The sequence below is a fragment of the Carlito syrichta genome, unplaced genomic scaffold, assembly GCF_000164805.1.
Source record: "Carlito syrichta isolate Samal-C Ts95f unplaced genomic scaffold, Tarsius_syrichta-2.0.1 Scaffold302319, whole genome shotgun sequence".
Classification (NCBI taxonomy): Eukaryota; Metazoa; Chordata; class Mammalia; order Primates; family Tarsiidae; genus Carlito; species Carlito syrichta.
In genome coordinates, this window is record NW_007246415.1 from 94,760 (window position 1) to 113,790 (window position 19,031).

General features: G+C 58.9%; 2 protein-coding genes across 2 annotated transcripts in view; one reads left to right on the top strand and one right to left on the bottom strand.

Moving 5' to 3' along the window:
• SUN5 (Sad1 and UNC84 domain containing 5) overlaps nt 1-5,068 on the bottom strand; it is a 36,558-nt gene extending 31,490 nt beyond the window's left edge. Inside the window, 5 exon segments of the mRNA XM_021711489.1 lie at nt 546-607; nt 1,184-1,250; nt 1,985-2,059; nt 2,263-2,321; nt 4,938-5,068. Coding sequence (XP_021567164.1) covers nt 546-607; nt 1,184-1,250; nt 1,985-2,059; nt 2,263-2,321; nt 4,938-5,068 — 394 coding nt within the window.
• Nucleotides 5,069-8,038: 2,970 nt separating this feature from the next.
• Nucleotides 8,039-19,031, top strand: part of BPIFB2 (BPI fold containing family B member 2) — a 14,695-nt gene continuing 3,702 nt past the window's right edge. The window contains exons 1-8 of the mRNA XM_008056316.1: nt 8,039-8,184; nt 10,367-10,460; nt 11,734-11,838; nt 12,686-12,832; nt 14,149-14,209; nt 15,405-15,465; nt 18,536-18,624; nt 18,837-19,022. Of these exons, the coding sequence (XP_008054507.1) occupies nt 8,076-8,184; nt 10,367-10,460; nt 11,734-11,838; nt 12,686-12,832; nt 14,149-14,209; nt 15,405-15,465; nt 18,536-18,624; nt 18,837-19,022 (852 nt within the window). The 5' untranslated portion in view covers nt 8,039-8,075. The remainder of the gene's footprint in view (nt 8,185-10,366; nt 10,461-11,733; nt 11,839-12,685; nt 12,833-14,148; nt 14,210-15,404; nt 15,466-18,535; nt 18,625-18,836; nt 19,023-19,031) is intronic.

The following is a 19,031-nucleotide window of genomic DNA, read 5'->3' on the forward strand; positions in this document are numbered from 1 at the left end:
CCCAGGCGGGTCTTGAACCCGCGGGTTCAGGCAATTCACTCACCTCGGCCTCCCAAAGTGCGGGATTACAGGCTGAGCCACCGAGCCCGGCAAAATTGCCCTTTTTAAAAGCCTTAGTAGTTGGGCTAAAGCACGCAGACTCCCTAAGCCTCACTGTCCATTCTGCTGTGGGAGTCAGTCAGTGCCCCCTCCCCGGCTCCCACTCCAAGGCCCGCGTATTGGGTGGAGGGGGGATTCCTTTGCTTGGGAATGCCAAGTTACAATGTGGAAGGCGGGGTAGCTGGAAAGAAGTCACGGAAACCCAGAAAGAGGGAGTGACCATGCTCATAACACGGCTGGGGGAGAGCTCTACAGTTTTCAAAGCATTTCTTGGCTGTCAAAACTTGCACTGGTCATCATTTCATTCAACCCCCGCAGCAACACCCATGAGACAGATGGAGAGATTGAGTCGCAGAGAGAGGCAGTGTCTTGCGCAATGTCCTGTGGTCAGTGCCAGAGCCTAGGGATGCCTCCATCTCCGCGAGGGCTGGGTCCCGGAGACTCACCAAAAGCACAGAGAACCAGGACACCCATCTTCTCCAAAATCTTCTGGCAGAGCAGCTTGCATCTGGAAGCCGGGACACAGCGGTGAGGCTGGCTGGGCGGGGCCCTGCCAGGTCCACCCTCCTCCTCCTCCTCCCTTCTTCCCCAGTGAGTGTGCCCCTCAGAACCCAGCTCAAACGTCCCCTCTTCCTAAGACGTCCAGAGTCAGTGCTCCCAACCCTCAGCTTGGCCCTGCTGGGGTCCGCCTTTCACTGTGACCGGGGACCTCATGAGTGGTGGGGCCAACCCTGGGCCAGAGCAGGCAGGTGGGTGCTCCAGGCAGAAAGAACTGCTTGTGCCAAGGTGTGGAGGTGGGAACAGCAATGGTGTGTCCAGGACTGAGAACCTGGTCTTGCTGGCCTGACGGGGCCACAGCAGGATGCAGCTTGGACGGGAGGGGCCGGCAGGATCCCGGGGGCTTTGGGTTGAGGGCTGCAGCAGTAGGGAGCCACTGTGGGTTCTGGAGGGGAATCTGATGAAAGCCAGGTGCGGGGAGCTCCTCTGTTCCGGCTACCAGGGTGAGCCTCGACCAATGCAGGGGCTGCCGTGGTCCCTGCTGCCTGGCCCTGGACCCATCACCTGCCCCGCCTTTCCTGCTCACCTGCTGTTGTTGAACAGGATGTGCTGTGTCTGGCTCCTCAGGAAGTAGGCCATGCAGGTGAGCCAGGCTGCGGAGGGACAGAAAGGCAGTGAGTCGCTGTGCCCTCAACTTTGTCCCACTGCAAGGACTTGCTGACTGTCCTTGGGCCGGGGAAGCCCAGGACAGCCCCTGGCTGAGCACCAGCCTGCAGCGAGCTCAGGCCCTTTGGTGGGCACGGCTTGCCACCGGCAGTGAGTAGAGACGGGACAGTGGCTCAGGAGCACAGAGAGGCTGGGACATTGTAATGGCCAGTCCCAGACACTGGGAACTTGGCAAACGGGGCCTTGCCCGGTGTGTCTTTGGACACCCAGTATGGAGCCAGGCAAGGGGTTTAGGATGGACATGCGGGCAGTGGAAGACAGGAGGCAGGAATGGCAGCCTGGCCTGGGAGATGGGAGAACGGGGAGACGGATGAGAGCTGGAGCGCGAAAGGGTGGTCCGACAGAGGCCAGGCAGAGTGCTGTGCTAGCAAGGCAGGCACGGTGAGCTGAGGGAAGACTCAGACGGGTGGATGGACAGAGCCGTGGCTAGGCTGGGCAGAGTACAGGAGGAGTGGAGGCTGGCTCTTCCAAACAGCACACCTCCCGCCACCTCCTCTCCCCAGTCACCAGAGAGCTCCTGGCAGGAGTGGTGCCCTGAGGGGCAAACCCCAGGGCCCCACCCTGCAGCTTCCCATCACCCCTGGGGTCCTGTGAGCCTCAGCCACTCCCAGGGCAGCCCAGGTGAAGGCTGGACCAAGGCGGCTCTTCAGCGTGCACGTACACAGGCATCCCAGCACGCACTGGGTCAGGCCTAGGGCTTGAGTATTGATGCGGAGAGGCAGCAGGAAGGTGTCATCTGCAGAGAGCACAAGGCCATCATGTCACTGCCAGCCTGGGATCTGGTGCTTGCAGGGAGCTGGGGGGCACCCAGAGCTCGGTGCGAGCATCCCTGCCCCGCTGTCCACCCCTGCTGGGGTTGCCCTGGGTTGCCTGTTTGACATCTTTGAGCCTTGGACCCTCAGCTGCCCACAAAGGCCCCAGGGATCCCTCCCTGCTCACTCATGTTTGGGAAAGGGTCCCCTGCTGTCCTGCAGGTGTTTCGGCCTCGTTGGGTAGCCCTGGGGACGATAAAAGTCACAGTCACATCTTACAATTTACAAGGAGCATGGTGTCGCCACATTCCAGATCAGTAAACTGAGATGCAGAGAAGTTGGCCTGGGCCCCGCAGCCTGTGATTCAGGGACAGACCCCACAGGCTGACCCCAGATCCAGGTCCCCACGGAGGAGAGGGGTTGTGGCGCTCACAGGAGGTTGTTCCTGTCCCAGAGAGAGCGGAAGCTTGGTTTTCCCTTTGTCTACTCCCTCCCCATGTGGTTTGGACCATCCTGGTCTTGGTTGCAGGCTCCCATCCCCCTGCTGTGATTGGTCCAGGGAAGGGGAGTCTGCAGGGCAGAGGCAGGGAGGGGCAAGCGCGGCTCTGAGGTGTGGGACTTGGAGACAGGTATCTCATTGCAAAAATGAGACCCACTCTCCTTCCAAAGCCTGTTCTTCTTCTGTCCTAGGTAGCCATGTTTCTGCAGGACACCTGGAACGGTAGAAGTCACCTGGGACCAGGGGAGGGGCCAGAAGGAAGAGCAGAGTGACAGCAGGAGCCTGGGTGGTAGATCCGAGAACTAGTGCCCTCTGGAGCAACCCATCCCCTGGGACCTCTTGGCATGCTGGATAAAAAAGTCCCTTTTATTTCTTAAGAAAAAAGACCTCCCACATTGCTATCATGCCCTGATGTGTTTATGCTTATTTATTAAGAAATGATAAGCCCAGTTGGGCTGCTAGGTTATCTACCCTTCCCAAATGTACAGATTTACTTATACATTCCCAGGGAACATCAGTGAAAAGAGAACGAGCTGAAACAAACATGCATTCAAGTTCTGATATGTCTCCCCTCATCCCAAGGGATGTTGTGTGTACTGTCTTGGGAAATATCCCCATTCTGGTGGCCCAGAGGCAGGCATCATCGTGAGCCAGACTTTCTGTCACCTGCATCCAGAGGCCTCCTGACAAATGAGAGTGGTAGAAGCCCTCTTTGCCTGGCTTGGCGTCTGTCTTCCTCCCTCGATGTGAGCTCCATGAGGGCAGGGAGCCCGTAAGGCTGGCGAAGCGTGGTGTTTCCCATCCCCGTGCCTGGCACACAGTAGGCAAGGCTTTGGGGAAGCCACCATCAAACCTCTTTGGTCTCAATGGCCACATTAGTAAAGTGCACCTGCTCGCCTCCAAGGAGAGAACACAACCTCATTTTGTAAACTGCTAAGGGTGGGGCCGGCGACCTCACCTCCTGGGCCTGGCATCCTCAGGGTGGGTGCCTGAGTTCCTGGTACTCCGTGAGAACTGCGGCATTGGTCCCCTTTTATAGAGTGGGCTCTCTGGGAGCGGGCAAGGAGACAGTGGCTGCTCCAGCAGCTGCCTCCAAGTGTCCCCTGGAAGGTGCCATGTGGACTCTGCCTGGGTCAGGTGGCCCTGTGGGCACTGTGACCTCACAGAGCAGGGTGCTAGAGGAGGCGCCTGGTCTCCAACTTGGCCTGGAGCCCCTCCCCCACCCCCACCCCCAGAGGAGGCATTGTGCCCAACTTTCCACTGCTGAGATAGAGGAATGGAGCCTCAAGACAGGAAGGGCCAGGCCAGGGTGCAGGGCTGGGCAGGGAGACCTGAGGCTGTACTAGCCGAGTCACACCTCTCCTTGTGCCCGAGCCCTCCTGGGTGTTCACCACCTTAGCTTGTGTGTAAATGTGTCTTTTCATACTGAGCTTCTCAGTGGTGGCCAACCTGTAGAACACAAATTAATGTTACATGTGTTGTTGTTTTAACAAAGCTCTGCTTTTTACTGGGGGAAAAAATTAAAAGCATAACAGTGGACCATGTCTGACTGGGTTTCTTCTGTGAGCCCTGCCTTTAGAGAGCCTGACCATTTGGATAGTGAAGCTAAAATGAACTCACAATTTTGATGGCTGTGGCTCAAAATTGCAGGCTAATGACCTGTGGGAAGTGGAATGAGGGTCCCCCAAAGAGGGCTCGTACTAAAACCTGAGTCTGTGAACATGTTAAGTTCCATAGAAAGGGGAACAGAGCCAGCAGCTGGGACTCAGGCTGCTGATCAGCTGATGTAAGATGGGGACAATTCCCTAGTGACCCGTGTGGGCCCAATGTCGTTGTAGGGTCCTTGTAAGTGGGTGGAGAGACAGAGCACTGGTAGCATGAGAAGGACTCGCCCAATATGGTTGGCCTGAAGATGGAGGGAGGGGCCAGGAGCCAGGAAGGAGGCGGCCTCTGGGATCTGGAGAAGGCCAGAGAACAGCCTCTCTCCCACAGCCTCTAGAAAGGAACGCAGCCCTGACATCAGCTCCTTGATTTTAGCCCAGAGAGACCCATTCTGGACTTCTGACCTCAAGAATGGAGGATACACTTGTGTTTTAAATCATTTAGCTGGGTTAATTTGTTACTGCAGCAATGGGAGACCCATACAGTACCCTCAGGGACACTCAGTGAGGAGACTCCAACATGCTGCCCCTGTGATGGTCCTGGGACCCTTTGGTTGCACACACACTCATGTCTGTATCAACCAACATTTACTAAGCATCCAGTATGGCCCAGGCACTGGGTGTAGGGCTGAGCAGTCAGCGCCTGGCCCTGGGGTGCAGGCAGAGTGGCTGGCAGAGCCCTTGCGCGCTGCAGGCACTCACCCAGCGACACTGGCTGCTGCAGAAAGGCCCTGAGCCCTGGGGACGGGCTGCGGAGGGTCTCCCTCTGTCACATCACTGGCTGTCACCCAGATCCCCTGTGCTGGAAACACTGAGGAGAAGGAAGTGTTCATGCCGACAGCCAACACCAAGGGTGGCTTGGGTCAATATTTGTGCCTCTGTCCGCTGAGTCTGCTGTTTGCCTTGGCGAGGGGCAGGAGGGCTCTTGGTCTTACACATTGGTTGACAAACTGAGGCCAGGAGTCCATGTCAGGGAGCTTGCAGCAGGCTCTTCTCACTCCTCCTTGCCTCTGGGGTAGGGGTAGGGGAGCATGGGCTGGAAGGAGGCACTACTTCAGGTGAACTGGCTGTTTAGAGGGAGCTTGATGGTACCTGCGGTTCCTGTCATCTCTGTGCACACATGTGGGGATCCAGCACAGGGTGAGTCTGGGCTCTGGGCCTGACACTTGGGCTTGGTGGAGTCAGTGGGAACCCCAGAAGGCTCTGGAGTGGGACAAAGTTCTGAAGCCCCTTGTGCCTGCGCTCCAGGTGAGGCACGCAAAGGTCTGGAGGGGCCTTCCCTGTAGCTGTGCCATCACTTGCCATGCACACCTATATGTACAGACACACAAACATATAACATGCACACCCAATGCTAGGAAACAGCATACTATACACACACCCTTGCACCTGACACCACACACTCACAGACCACAAACACTCCACAGACCAAGCCTGCACACACATGCACACAGAGCTCCCTGCCTCTGCACCCACCTAGGTCTATGTAAATAGACATGCAACCCCCCAAACCAACACACCACGTGCCATTCCATGTCCACACTCACACATTAAAACACACATTTCTCTGACACCAGTAATTGTAACCTATTGCACCTGTGTACTTGTGACTATGCACACACACCCATGGCCCTCACACACACTTGTATATGCAAAAATTCCCTGTGCATACATAGTTCCTTGGGTCCCAAATAGCCAAGGTGGAGCCTGGAGTTTGTAATGTGGGAAGAGAGGATGGTCTAAATCCACTGTGAGTGGGACGTGCACTTGAGAGTGGCCAGAGAGCTCAGCAGCAAGAGCTGGGTCATTCACTTTCTTGTCTGCTCCCTTCAGAGTCCGTGCTCAGTGTGTGACCAGGATCAGGGCTCAGCATGTGACCAGGATCGGGGCTCAGTCAGTGACTTGGGTCAGGGCTCAGTGTGTGACCAGGATCAGGGCTTGGCTTTGACCTGAATTGGGGCTCAGTCAGTGACTGGGTCAGGGCTCAGCGTGTGATCAGGATCAGGGTTCAGTGACTGGGGTCAGGGCTCAGTGTGTTGCCAGGATCAGGGCTCAGTAAGTATCTAGGATGGGGTTCAGTCGGTGACTGGGGTCAAGGCTCAATGTGCCACTAGGATCAGGGTTCAGCATGTGACCAGGATCAGGGCTCAGTCAGTAACTGGGGCCAAGTCTCAGTGTGTGACCAGGATCAAGATTCAGCATGGGACCAAGATCAGAGCTCCATCAGTGACTGGGGTCAAGGGTAACTGTGTGACCAGGATCAGGACTCAGCATGGGACCAGGATCAGGGCTCAGTCAGTGACTGAGGTCAAGACTCAGTGTGTGACCAGAATCGGGGCACAGTCAGAGACTGGAGTCAAGGTTCAGTGTGTGACCAGGATCAGGGTTCAGCCTGTGGCCAGGATTGGGGATCAGTCAGTGACTGGAGTCAGGGTTCAGTGTGTGACCAGAATCAGGGCTCAGCATGTGTCTAGGATCTAGGCTCAGTCAGTGACTGGGGTCAAGGCTCAGTGCATGACCAGTATCAGGGCTCGGTCCATGACTTGGGTCAGGGCTCAGCATGTGACCAGGATCAGGGCTCAGTATGTGACCAGGATTGGGGCTCAGTCAGTGACTGGGGTTGGGGCTCAGGTAACCTTTGGCCCCTCCCAAGAGGGTGATGTTTCTGAGACAGCTTGAAAGGTCATTGCAGCCATTCCCCTGCCTTTGGGTAATCTCTTCCTCCTGGACCTTGGCTGGGCATGGCTGGGGTGCTGAGGGTGCCCTCCTGGGTGCAGCCTCCCTTCCCGAGCTCTCCTGGCCCTTGAGGCCAAAGCCACCAAACCCCAGGGTCTGCAGTGATTGGCAGCTAGGCCTGGCGACGTGGCAGCCCTGCCGCACATGTGAGACAAGACACGTTGGCAACGGCCGTGTTTGCAGGGAAAACACGAGCAGCCACAAGACACCTGCTGTTCCCAGGTCCCTTCCCGGTGGGCCCTGCACTGGAAACCTCATAAGGCAGCCTCTGCCCATCCGGAGAAGAAGAAAGCCTGCTGGGGCCGAGCACGCACCATCTCCGGAGCCGCCTAAGGTAGGAGGGTGACGGACTGCACTCCTCCTAGGAAGAGTTTTGACTTCTCTGTCTGTTCAGCGGGGAGTCCACCTCTGGCCACCTGCTGCAGAAGAATGCACCCCTCCCTGGCTTGCTGTGCAACTCTGGGCAAGCGCTGCCTTGCTGGGCCGCAGCCAGCCATCTGAACTGTGGCCCTGACTCCTGGGCTCCCTCTCCCTGTGTTGGACTCAGGTCTGCCCACTCAGCTGGGCTTGGCAGAGAGGAGCTGGGGGGCTGTGTGTGAGGCCCCCTTGAGCCGTTCCTTCCTGGAACAGGAGGAGATGTGGACAGGAGCCTCCCTGGGTCCTCCCCTGGCTGAGTCTAGACAGTGGGACACCAGGCTGGGCTGTCACACTCACTGGCATCCGGTGACATGGCCCTGGGCATCGGGAGGTGGGCCTGAGTTCTCTTCCTGGGACAGGAGACTCCCTCAGTGTCCCCATTCGGGAATTTCACCAACCTCTGCCAGAGCTTGGTCCCCACCTGGCCCCAACTGCCCAGTAAGACCGCTTTTCCTCGGGACCCTGGGGTCATTTCCAGGTCACTCCCCATGGCTCATGAGGAAGTAGAGGTCAAGGTGGCCATTCCCAGCACAGGGACACAGAAATGGACACCTGCAGGCCTAGGGGAGGGCCAGAGCCCAGCCAGGGCTTGTGCCCTCCAGGTGGGGCTGGACCCTTCTGGCCAAGCTCCCTGACGCCAGTCCCCACCCCGGCCCACAGATCCCAGTGTCAGCAACCAGGACAGCCATGACTCGGGCACGTGGGCTGGGCCTGCTGTTGGTGCTGCTGCTGCCCATGGTCAGCGCCTCTATGCCGGGCACCGTGGTCAGACTCAACCAGGCAGCGCTGGGCTATGGTAAGGGGTGTGCCACAAGTGCGTGCCTGCGAGCCCATGTGTACACGTGTGTGCAGTCCTGAGTGTGTGTGTGCCTCTGTGAGCTCAAAAGCCCCCAAAGGACCCAGATTTGTATCTGTTGCTGTGTCCCTGGCACCCAGATGGTGCCTGGTGTGCGGAGAAGACCAACAAAGATGTCTTCAATAAATGCACAATGGACATATATGTCATATGGCCAATGAGCACATGTGCACACATGCCTTGCTCACGTGCATCTGCAAGGTCCATGTGTGTGTCTGCGTAGGAGTTTGAGATTTCATGGAGATGTGCCCATGTGTGTACTTCAGTGCTGGGGAGGATCCATGCCCAGGCCAGTGCCTGGATGTGTGTGTGTGGATATGGCTGTGCACCCTGGGTGCACACATGCGTGTGTGTGGTGTCTGCCTGCACATGTGTACTTGGGAGAGGCATGTCTAGCCCAGTGCTGCAGGGAACGTCCGAAAGTTAGATCCCTGCTGGGCTCAGGGTGAGAGAACCACTCTGGGCCCCCCCTGAGCGAGGCCTCTGTCCTGTGTCTTTGCTGCTAGATCCTTCCAAGTCTTGCCCCAGCCCCTGGAAGGCATAGTGAGGAAGGCCCAGGGAGGGACAATGTCAACGTCCAGGACCCAGCCAGACATTTGTTCCCAGCTGCCCACCAGGGAGACTGCGGCCCCACCAAAGCTGGGAGATGGGAAGCCTATTTCCTCAAGGCCAAGCTCAGAGTACAGCGTAAGGGTCCCAAGGTTAGACAGTAGAAAAGACTTTCCGAAGCCCAGGCCATGCAGCAGTGAGGCAGTGGCTCAGGAAGCAGCAGGGTTACTCCACCCCCAGGACACACACAGCCTTCCAGGACCTTGTATCCGGGCAGATGGGCGGGCAGTGAAGGCAGCCAGTGATCCGTGCCGGAGCGTGACTGTCCTGTGCAGCCACGCACGGATGCCTGTGGGCAGGGGCGCAAAGCCTGCTGCCCGTTGCCGCCTTCCTGCCTCTGCCTGTCCTGGGCGAGCCTCCTCTGGCCCTCCCTGGCTTGCCTGTCTGTACTTATTCTTGGCAAAAATACAGCCAGAGGCCCACCTGGACACACACGCCCAAGTCCCAACTGCGTGGCTTCTTACTGTGTCCTCCCCACCCCACCCTGCAAGGCCCAGAGTTCAAGCCCAGAGTCAGGGAGCTGAGGTCTAGGTGTGTGTCCCAGCTCGGCTGCAGATGACCAGGCTGGAGAGGGGTATCAGGAACATGGAGACTGCCCTCTTTATGCTCCGTGTCTGGGAAACTGAGGCCCAGAAAGGCCCAGGGACTTCCCAAGTTCTCACAGCGAGTCTGAGCCTCTTGACTCCTAATGTGATGTTCTCTGCCAGCACCATTACTTCTCGTTTTAACTCAGCTCATGTTTAATTAGCACCTCTGGGGCCCAGCAGCACAGATGAGAGTGGAAGACCAGAGGCTCGAAGCAGGTGCCTCAGTCCAGAGCCAACCACCCTAGCCAGGTGTCCTCACCTCTCTTCAAACTGGGCACAGTAACAGAAAAAGCACAGCTGTTGGCACAGTGCCTGTCAGGAAAGTATCACTGGTGTTACAGAAATAAATCGCAACAGTAGCAGCATTTTTTACCCATTGAGCCTTGACAGTGACTCTATGTGACAGGTGCCATGAACATCACTACAAATGTGCAGGTGGGAAACTGAGGCACAGAGCAGTCACACAGGCAGTGGGGAGTAGAGATGGGTTTTGCACCCAAAATCCGAGGGACTGTCTAGTCCTCGGTCTCCTGGCGAGGCTGCCCCTCCCCTCCCAGGGGCGCTCCTGGCCCAGTATGACTGGGAAATGGCTCTTCTGCCTGGGGAGTCGGGAAGGCTCTGGAGGAAGGTGTCTGGTCAGAGCCTTGTGAGGGGGCGAAGGACTCAACTGCTTCTGAGGATTGGGGCAGACCGGCAGGATCTGGGGAGGCAGGGCAAGGGAGGGAGGGATGGTGTGGCCTGCAGAGGGTCTGACGTGCCTGATGTCCCCCTGGGGGCTCATGGGGAGCCAGCCGCTCTCCCTGTGTGCTTGGTGCAAGCTGCCCCTTCCGGTCGGCCTCGCCTCTGGCGTGGGGAGGGCAGGCAGTGTGTTCTTGCTGCCCGGGGCTCCGAGGGCAGCCCGACCTCACCCTGCCCTGGCCCCACAGTGTCTGAAATCGGGAAAGCTCCTCTCCAGCGGGCCCTGCAGGTCACTGTCCCTTATTTCCTGGACCGGAGTGGAGAGGTGCTTCAGCCTACCAGGTGAGTGCTCCCACCCTCCAGAGAAGGTGCTCCTGCCTGCCAGGCGAGCGCCTCCGGCCACGAGGTGTGTGCTCCTGCCTGCTGTATGGATGCTCCCCCACCGGGTGAATGCTCCCACCCACCAGATGAGCACTCTCCGCCAGAGGGGAGTGCACCCCCACCAGGTGAGTGGTCACAGGAAGATTTAGGACAAGGGACAGGAGCCTGGTGCCTCTGAATTAATGGATTTCTGCCTCAGGGGTCAAGACTGGGGCTCCTGGGGCCCTGAGGCTGGAGGACTCTCAGCTTCGTCCTCCAGTTTAGACACAAGTCAGGCCCAGTTTACTCCCGTTAATGCTTAGAGACTCAGGGCATAGGTAGGTGGGGCCTTCTCCAACCAGACACCGCTGGGATAGGCCAACTGTCGCCATCCACGAGGGAATGTGGGCTCCTGTTGCCAGATCTTTGGGATCTCAAGAGAAGATATAGCTCTATAATTTATCAAATTGTGAATGATAGCAATGAATTTGAAAACATGTACAACTTGAAGCCATGGGAACAACGGGTGGGTAGACTGCATTGGGTGTGGGAGCTGGGGGCTAAGCTTCAGGTGGGCTGGAGTCCCCTTCGCGGCATGGTTCAAGGTGGTGGCGGTGGAGTACTGGGAGCCATCAGGATGCCTCAACGCTGTGGACGGCCACGGGCCACAGCCAGGATGGCTGCCAGGTCAGCCTGTGTCAGAGGAGATGCATGGGAAGCCGTCACCCAGGCTAACAGTGAGGGCGTGTGGGGTGGGCTTACACCATTCTGCAGGGTCTGAATTTCCCCCTCAACTACTGTACAGGGGAAAAAATGACTTTCATTTAGGAAAGAAGGAATTCATAGGCTAGCTGGAGAGCGCTCTGCAGTCGGAACAGGTTGATGGAGGGGACCTTCTATTACTGGGGCTGCAAGCCGGAGACGAGACTAGAATGCCTCCCTCCCGTGGACTCCCAGGGTCGGCAGTTCCCACCTTCCAGCTTTGCATGCTCTTGTCAGAAACTGTCGAAACCGACAGTCCTCTCCCCAGATCCTCCCAGTGTGGTGCCCTCTCTGCGTCATTTCCCCACTAGCTGGTGTCCACCCTTGGCTTGCATGCCCCTTGTGATGGCGAACTCCCCGCCTCGCCCTCACTTCGTGGCTCCAAGGGTCAGAGGGTCCTTTGTAACATCACCAATGTAGGCTCGTCTGGGAGCACCTCCCGAGGTGAGTCCATGGTTTAATGGGGGCCCCTGGGATCTCGATGACCCTGCAGGATCCAGATTCTGAATGTCCACGTGCCTCACCTCCACCTGAGATTCATTGCTGGTTTCGGGATACGCTTGCTGGCAGCAGCCAATTTTACTTTCAAGGTCTTCCGGTGAGTGAATCTCCGTGCTGGGGGCAGAGCAGGGGTGAGATGGGGTGTGAGGTGAGGTGGGGGGCTGTCACTTCTCCCCAGTGCTCACCCAGCCCGACTCCCTGTCCGGTGCCCTCTGTCCCACCCTGGGGTGGGTGGGGGGAGCCAGAGAGAGACAGTTTCTGAGAACCCAAACCCTGCTCATAGAGGAGCAGCCAGGCAGAGCCACGTCCCTTCTCCAGCCTTCAGTTTCCTCATCTGTAAATGGGGCGAACCGTTGCAGGTGGCTGTGAGGGTTGCAGTGAATGGACTCATTGCTATGATTATGGTCATTGCCCTCCCTCTCACAGGCAAGGCCCACGGTAGCCTCTTGATAAATGGACCTACCAAAATCATTTCTGTGTCACGGGCACATTATATGTTACTACACTGCATTTCCAAACTATTAGCTGGGCACCCAGAGGCACTTCTTACTTTAATTCCTCTGTTCTGACACTGATTTTGGGAGCGCTGACCGTAGGCCGGGCTCTGAGCTGGGTGTGCCCATGTGATTACCTCTAGAACACTCCCCACAGCCCTGGGCAAGAGGTCCCTCTTCTGTCCATTTTACAGAAGGACACCAAGTCTCAGCATGGCAGATGGCTAGCCCAGGGTCAGCAGTGAGGGGCCCTGGGAGCTAGAGTTCACACCCACTTGCTGCAACGTCTGACCCTGAGTGGAGTTGAGGGGCTCTGGGCCTGCCCTGGGGGGCCATCTTGCTCTGAGTGAGGGCCTCCCTGTGCCCAGTGGGGGCAGACGCCAGCTGGGGCTGAGTGGGTCTCTCACAGCTGGGCAGAGCCGCTGGGGCTCAGGACTGGCCTCCCTGCAGTGTCCCGGAGCCCCTGGAGCTGACGCTGCCTGTGGAACTGCTGGCCGATGCCCGTGTGGCTCAGGGCTCCATCGGGACCCCTGTGGTCAGCGTCTCTGCCTGCTCCTCCCTCTTAGGCCGAGTGGACCAGCTTGACAGCCATGACAGGTGGGTGCCTGGCAAGGGTGAGGCTACGGGCATCCCAGATACTCAGGCCACTCAGGACTTCATCCATGGCCACAGCAGACTAGAGACCCCCATGATCATTCCTATTGAGGCTCAGAGAGGCAGAGGGGCCTGCCTGAGGTCACATAGCAAGCCGGCGGTCAGAGCTTGTGTCTTCAGTCACCACTTGACAATGTCCACTCACCATGAGCATACTCAGGGGTTTGGAATGGGTCAGACTGGCTGTTTGGGACCTCAGAGAGCCACCCTTCCTGGCAGACAGGAGAAAGAGGACAGGGTGGGGCAGGGACTGGTCAAGCTCCCACAGTGAGTCGGGGGCGGTCACCGCTGTATTGAAGAACGACATCCCCTGCCCCAGCCCCTCCTGTGTGCCACACACCATCTGGAGCCTTTCTGCCAGCCACCTTGCTGCGTCTTCTAGTGGTCCTCCCAGGGACAGCAAATGGAGGCACAGGCAGCAAGTTGACAGTGGTGTCCCCGGATTCAGACCCAGGCAACCTGACTAATCCTATTGCGTGTAAACCCCCATATCATGTCTATCCCTTCCCAAATGTGGGCAGGGAACTGAGCATTCCAGGGGCCTACGAGAACACACTGTGAGAACACACTGTCTTTCCCAGAGAGGGATGTGTGCGCATAAGTCCCCTCACACCGTGTCCCTGATCGTCCCGTGCCCCTGGTGACCTCTCAGGGCCCCTCTGGGCAGGGGCTGCCCCAACTTGTGGAGGGAGAACTGGAAGCCCAGGGGTCGATGGCTCTAAAAGCACAGATGCCACCCCAGCCCCTGGAGGCGGCCAGCAAGGTTGGACGGCAGCTTGGATCAGCGTCTCAGTCGACCAAGAAGCCATGATTCGTCTGGAGCACCGTCGGGAAGCACCCGTGTGGAGACTGATTCTCCATGTTCGGGGGGAGAGGCCCAGGTCCAGAAAGGGACTCCCCTGGCTGTCCCAGAGAACGGCAGCCTACGTAGGAGGCGGGGGGACTCCCGTCCTGCCCTGTGCTCACTGGGCTCAAAGCAGCCCGAAGCCCCTGGCCGGGGGCATGGCTGAGTCTGGCGTCTGCAGCCCCCCTCCCCTGTGCCCCCACCTCCCCAGAGCCTGGCCTCCCTCTTTGTGGTCCCGGCTGCCTCCCAGCCCAAGGCAAGCGACCTTCTCCTGTGGGACGCAGTTATGCCGCTTGTGCCGGCACGTGGCAGGCCTTGCGTGGGAGTCGCTGGCCTCCAAGATGTGTGGCTGTGTCGTGCGAGGGGACCCAGGGGTGCGGCTGGGGCTCAGCAGGCCTTCGTGTTTCTCCCTCAGCTCCTCTCGCGCACTGCTGGTCCTGGTGCAGAAGCACATCGACGCCGTCCTGAGTAACAAGGTAAGGGGCTTGGGGGTTCTCAGGGAGGAGGAAGGAAGGCAGGCTTCCAGGCCTCGAAGGCCCCTCCTGGGATGCCCCCAAAGCCGCCAAGCAGGCAGGGAAGAGCCCGGGCCACCATCAGTGGCAGTGACGGGAGGCCCAGCAAGGGCGGAGCTAGGGGCTGAGGAGGCATCTGTGTCTCCTCTGTGACAGCCGGGGGGCCCATGCTCCGAAGCTCATGCAGGAGTGCGCGGCCCTGGCCCCACCTTCCCAGCTGTGCCCACCCCCTCTGGCCCTGGCCCCAGCCTCCCGTGGGACTAAGGGGGGCGTCCCGCCCACGTGGGCTGGTAGGGCTGCAGGCCTCCGTGCCTGAGGAGGCTCGGGACTGCGGCCGGGAGTGGGTGCTGCTGTTGCTGCCGTTGCTTGAGCGCTTGTCATTCTCTGCCCCGCGAGAGAGGATGACCCGGCGGCCAGTGGCCCACTGCTCAGGGAGCTCGCTCTTCCCGCCCGCCCTGTCCCCTCCACCCCCACTGCCGGGGCAGCTGCGAGACCGAATCCACCCCTTTGTGCTGCCCCCCCAGGTGGCCTGCGGCATTCCCGTCTTACAGATGAGACACAGGCCCGGGATGAGGGTGACGCAGATGGTCTTGGAGGCTTGTGGGCTGCCCCAGAGTCCCTGGCTTGGCCTGTTGGTCTAGCCGCGTCCTCTCCCTGTGGCCCCTGTCCCCCTGGAGCCAGCCTCCTCTGGGCAAGGGCCCGCAGGCAGCATAGCAGGAAGGGAGGACCCGGCCCTCTCCTGGCCCTTTGGCCTCATCTGGCCCGGCTGCACGTGCCCCGCCTTGCAGGCCCTCCTCTGCCCACCTCCATCACTCGGACCCCACTGAGTCCAGACAGCTGCTAACTCCGGGCCTGGCATGTAAATCTCGTCTGGCTTCTGACCACCACCCTCCTCCACGGGGCAGCCCTCCCACCAGCTGGCCCTCTGGCCCCACCTCTGGCTCCACAGCCCCCCTCTTTCCTCCACGCCTCAGCCCACGCTTCCCCCTCCACCTCTGGGCTTCTCCTCTGCTTCCTCAGCACCCGGAGTGGGTGTGGGAGCTGCCCGCCGGATGGTGGAGGGAGAGATCCAGGCCTGGTGTGTGGACCGGGGGTTTCTGGACCGGGCTCCCTCCAAGCTGGCCGCCCTGACCTGGCCTCTGTCTCTGTCTTGCCACAGCTCTGCCTGAGCATTTCCAACCTGGTGCAGGGCCTCAACGTCCACCTGGGCACTTTGATCGGTAAGACCTGGAATCCCAGGGCAGGGCCCCACAGGACCCTTCCAAGACACCCCTCTGCAGCAGGGTTGACCCCTAGGAGGCCAGTTATAGGATGGCTGGACCGCGGGCTCCCAAGCCTGCATAGTTACTCATAGAATCTGGGGATCTCCAAATCCCAGAACCAGGTCTTTGATTCCAGAATCTACATATCTGAGACCCCAAAATTCAAAAACCAAAATAAAACAAGATCTTCAAATTATGAGTCTGAACACTGGAAAATCTTACCACCATTGACTCTCAGGGTTAGGATCACTCTCCTTTTCAGAATCAGGGGATTTTGGACTACAGCTTCTCACCATGGGAAGGGGTCTTGTTGCTGTCATGACGGAACCCTTGGGAACCTTTCTGTGCCATCCCAGAGAGGCAGGGTGCTGGGACAGGCACAGGCAGGGCTGTCATCAGTGAGGTCTGTCCCGTACTCAGGGCTCGGTGCTCACGCCTGGGCTTTAGAGATCTTTTATGGCCACAAGATGCGCTCTTCTCACTGGGCTGGTCGCACATTTGTTGGGAGGCAGTATCAGGACACTCAGCCACCCACATCCCTGGGGCTTTCACAGAGATAGAGCCATTTGATTCTCAAGAGTGATGAAAAGCCTTCTTTGCAAGTAACTTGTGAAGAAGGAAGTTGCTTTAAGGGACCTGTTAGCTCAGTACAGGGGGCTACACTCTGTTCGGTCCAGGAGATGCTTGCTCTGGAGCCTGACAGGGGCCTACTGGCTGAGTGTCCCAGGCTGTGCCACTTAACCTTTCCGGGCCTCAGTTGCCTCCTCTGTGGAATGAGGATCATGACAGAAGAGTGGCTGTGGAATGAAACACAGTTCTCTGAAGTGCTGAGCGCAGCACTGAGCTGAGGATGCAAGCTGGGTTTACCGAATGAGGCCAGGGCTCCGAGCCTGGGTTTGGGAGGAACAGGTGACAAATGGGGTCTTGAGGCCGCTCTGGGAGGGGGAATGAGTGACCCAGAGGGCTCTGTATTGTCCTCCTGTGCATCTTCGGCACCTTGTGTGCCAGGTTGTGCACTGCCTTAGGACAGAAGGCGGTGAGCAGTAGTGAGGGGCTGGGAGACCCAGGGACCCTGGCAGGCCATTTGGACTCGGCGTGCTGCTGCGGGCATGTCTGCAGGAAGCACCCATCCCTGAGGACTGAGCAGTTCTGGGCTCTTGCCCTGGCTGCTGTGTGTGTGGCAGGACGTTTGCAAGTCTCTCCCTTGCCTGAAGGCCTCAGGACCCCATGGCCCTTGTAGTCTTATGCGGTCTTGGGAGCCCACAGTCCAGTCATCCTACAACTGGATGCTCTCACATCTCAGGCCTTCTCTGTTGGACTCTCTTCCTCTGTCTCCCAACCGCCACACTCAGGGTTGAGGGCCTTACCCCAAGGTTCAGGCCCTTAGATTCCATTTCCTCCTGGACACCTCCTCCTGGAAGTCCCACAGGCTCCTCTGCCTCAGCATGTCCTTGCTAGAACCCAAGCTCTTCTGCTCCAAAGACTCCCTGCCTCTGGTTCCCTCCTCAGGGGTACCTACCACCCAGGCAGGGCCAGATCCAAGGCCTCCCCTCCTCCTCATCTTCCCCCAGATGGTTTCCAACTCCGAGTTGCCCGAGGTCCTCCTGGCCCAGGGTGTGGGGGTGCGGGACACTGATAGGGGTAGCTGTTGCCTTAGGCTAGTCCCCCAGAAGCAGACCCAGAGGGCAGGATTTCAGGGCCAGTGGCCCAAGCAGGGAGATGGGGAAGGGAGGAGCTCAGGCGTGGGTCCCTGCTGGGGCCAGCCCAGTCCTGCGGGAGCTCTAGGGACGGAGGAGAGCTTAGCCATGACCTTCCCGATGGGCAAGGAACCGGGTGTGTGTCCACGGCAGCCACCTACATGGGTCACGTCCTGGGACTGTGGCTGTAGCGGCCGCCAAGCCAGGCACCCTCAGTGTGTCTTCCAATGTGGAACTGGCAGCTATGAGAGACTTCCTTTTCTAAAGCAATATGTATCCGTCTTTAAGAACTGCAGTGACGACTACCCACCCATCCTTAAACAATCACAGAGATCTCTTGATTTTGGGGGGTAGCGGCTTTCCGGTGAGCTTGGCAGCCCCCTCACCCGACACCCAGCTCTTGCCGCATTCTTCACATCTGTCCTGAGGCTGCTCCTTCTCTCTGACGGCTTGCTGGAGACTCGGTGGTGTGTCATTGACGTTGTGATGTCTGGAGCTGCTGACTGTTGGCCGCCACCCTCTGAGTGGGGCCTGTATCTAGCCCTCCCGAGGACAGGGACAGGTGTGGGGGCAGGTGGGGGCAGGGCACCGCAGGCAAGGTTCAGCCCGAAGGGACTCGGGCAGGGTCCGTGTGTACCCATAGTGGGTTTTTGGTGAGTATGCTTATGCTGAGGCAGCGCTGGCTGTCTTGTGCAAACTTTGAGCAACAGTCCTGCAAGGCGGCATCGTTACTCCCATCCGTAGGTGGGAAATCAGAGGCTGAAATCTGACCTGGTGCTCGCATCCCCCTGTGAGCCGGCTTGCCCTGGTCCTCTTCTCCTCACACATCCAACCACGGCCCAAACCCCCGATTCCCTTAACAGGAGACGCCAAGGCCAAGGAGACTAGACTTGGAGTTGAAGGATGTGCGTTTGACTTCCGGCTCTGTTTCTCACTTGCTGTGTGGAGTCACTTATCTCTCTGAATCTAACCACGCTACCTAAGCGCGAGCTCTCTTCTTTTTCTGTGGTCCCCTCTTGCCTTTATCAGGGGTATTTGTGCCTGCACTGACCTTGTCCTCCCTTCTCAGTTGGGTCACTAGTCTTCCCCCAGTTGGGAAAGCAGAAACCACACAGTTAGCATGGTGTCCGCTCTAGAGCCAGCAGGCTGCGTGTCGCAGAGCCCTGGTTGTGTACACGTTGCCGCTCCCAGGAGCTCACTAGGAGGCCATGCCCGCCATCCTGCCTCTCGGCCTGGCCCTGACTGCCAGGCGCCTCAGACCATGGAGGCCCAGATAGACGAGGCGGGTGTGCTACACAGCCGTCTTCTCTTCTCCATCCTGGCTTCCTCAGGCCTCAACCCTGTGGGCCCCGAGTCGCAGATTCGCTACTCCATGGTGGGTGTGACCGTCACCAGCGACTACATTTCCCTGGACATCAGTGTAAGTGCCTCCTGTCAGGATGGGCGGTCCTTGGTGTCCCAAGAAACTCCTCAGGAGCGGGGCAGTCACGGGCCAGGCTCTGGGATGCATCTGGCAGAGAGTGGGCACACAGGTGCAGGTGTGTGCGGGCATGTGGCCCCGGCGGGGCGCGGGGCCAGGCTCTGTGTGCCACCGGGCTGCCCCCCGTCACCCACACACACCCCCCGCCGCAGGCTCTTCTCTTCCTGCTGGGCAAGCCCATTGTCCTGCCCACCGAGGCCTCTCGCTTCGTGCTGCCGCGGCACGTGGGCACCCAAGGCACCATGGCCACCGTGGGCCTCTCCCAGCCCCTGTTTGACTCTGCACTCCTGCTGCTGCAGAAGGCTGGCAGCCTCAACCTGGACGTCACGGGGCAGCTGGTGAGAGCT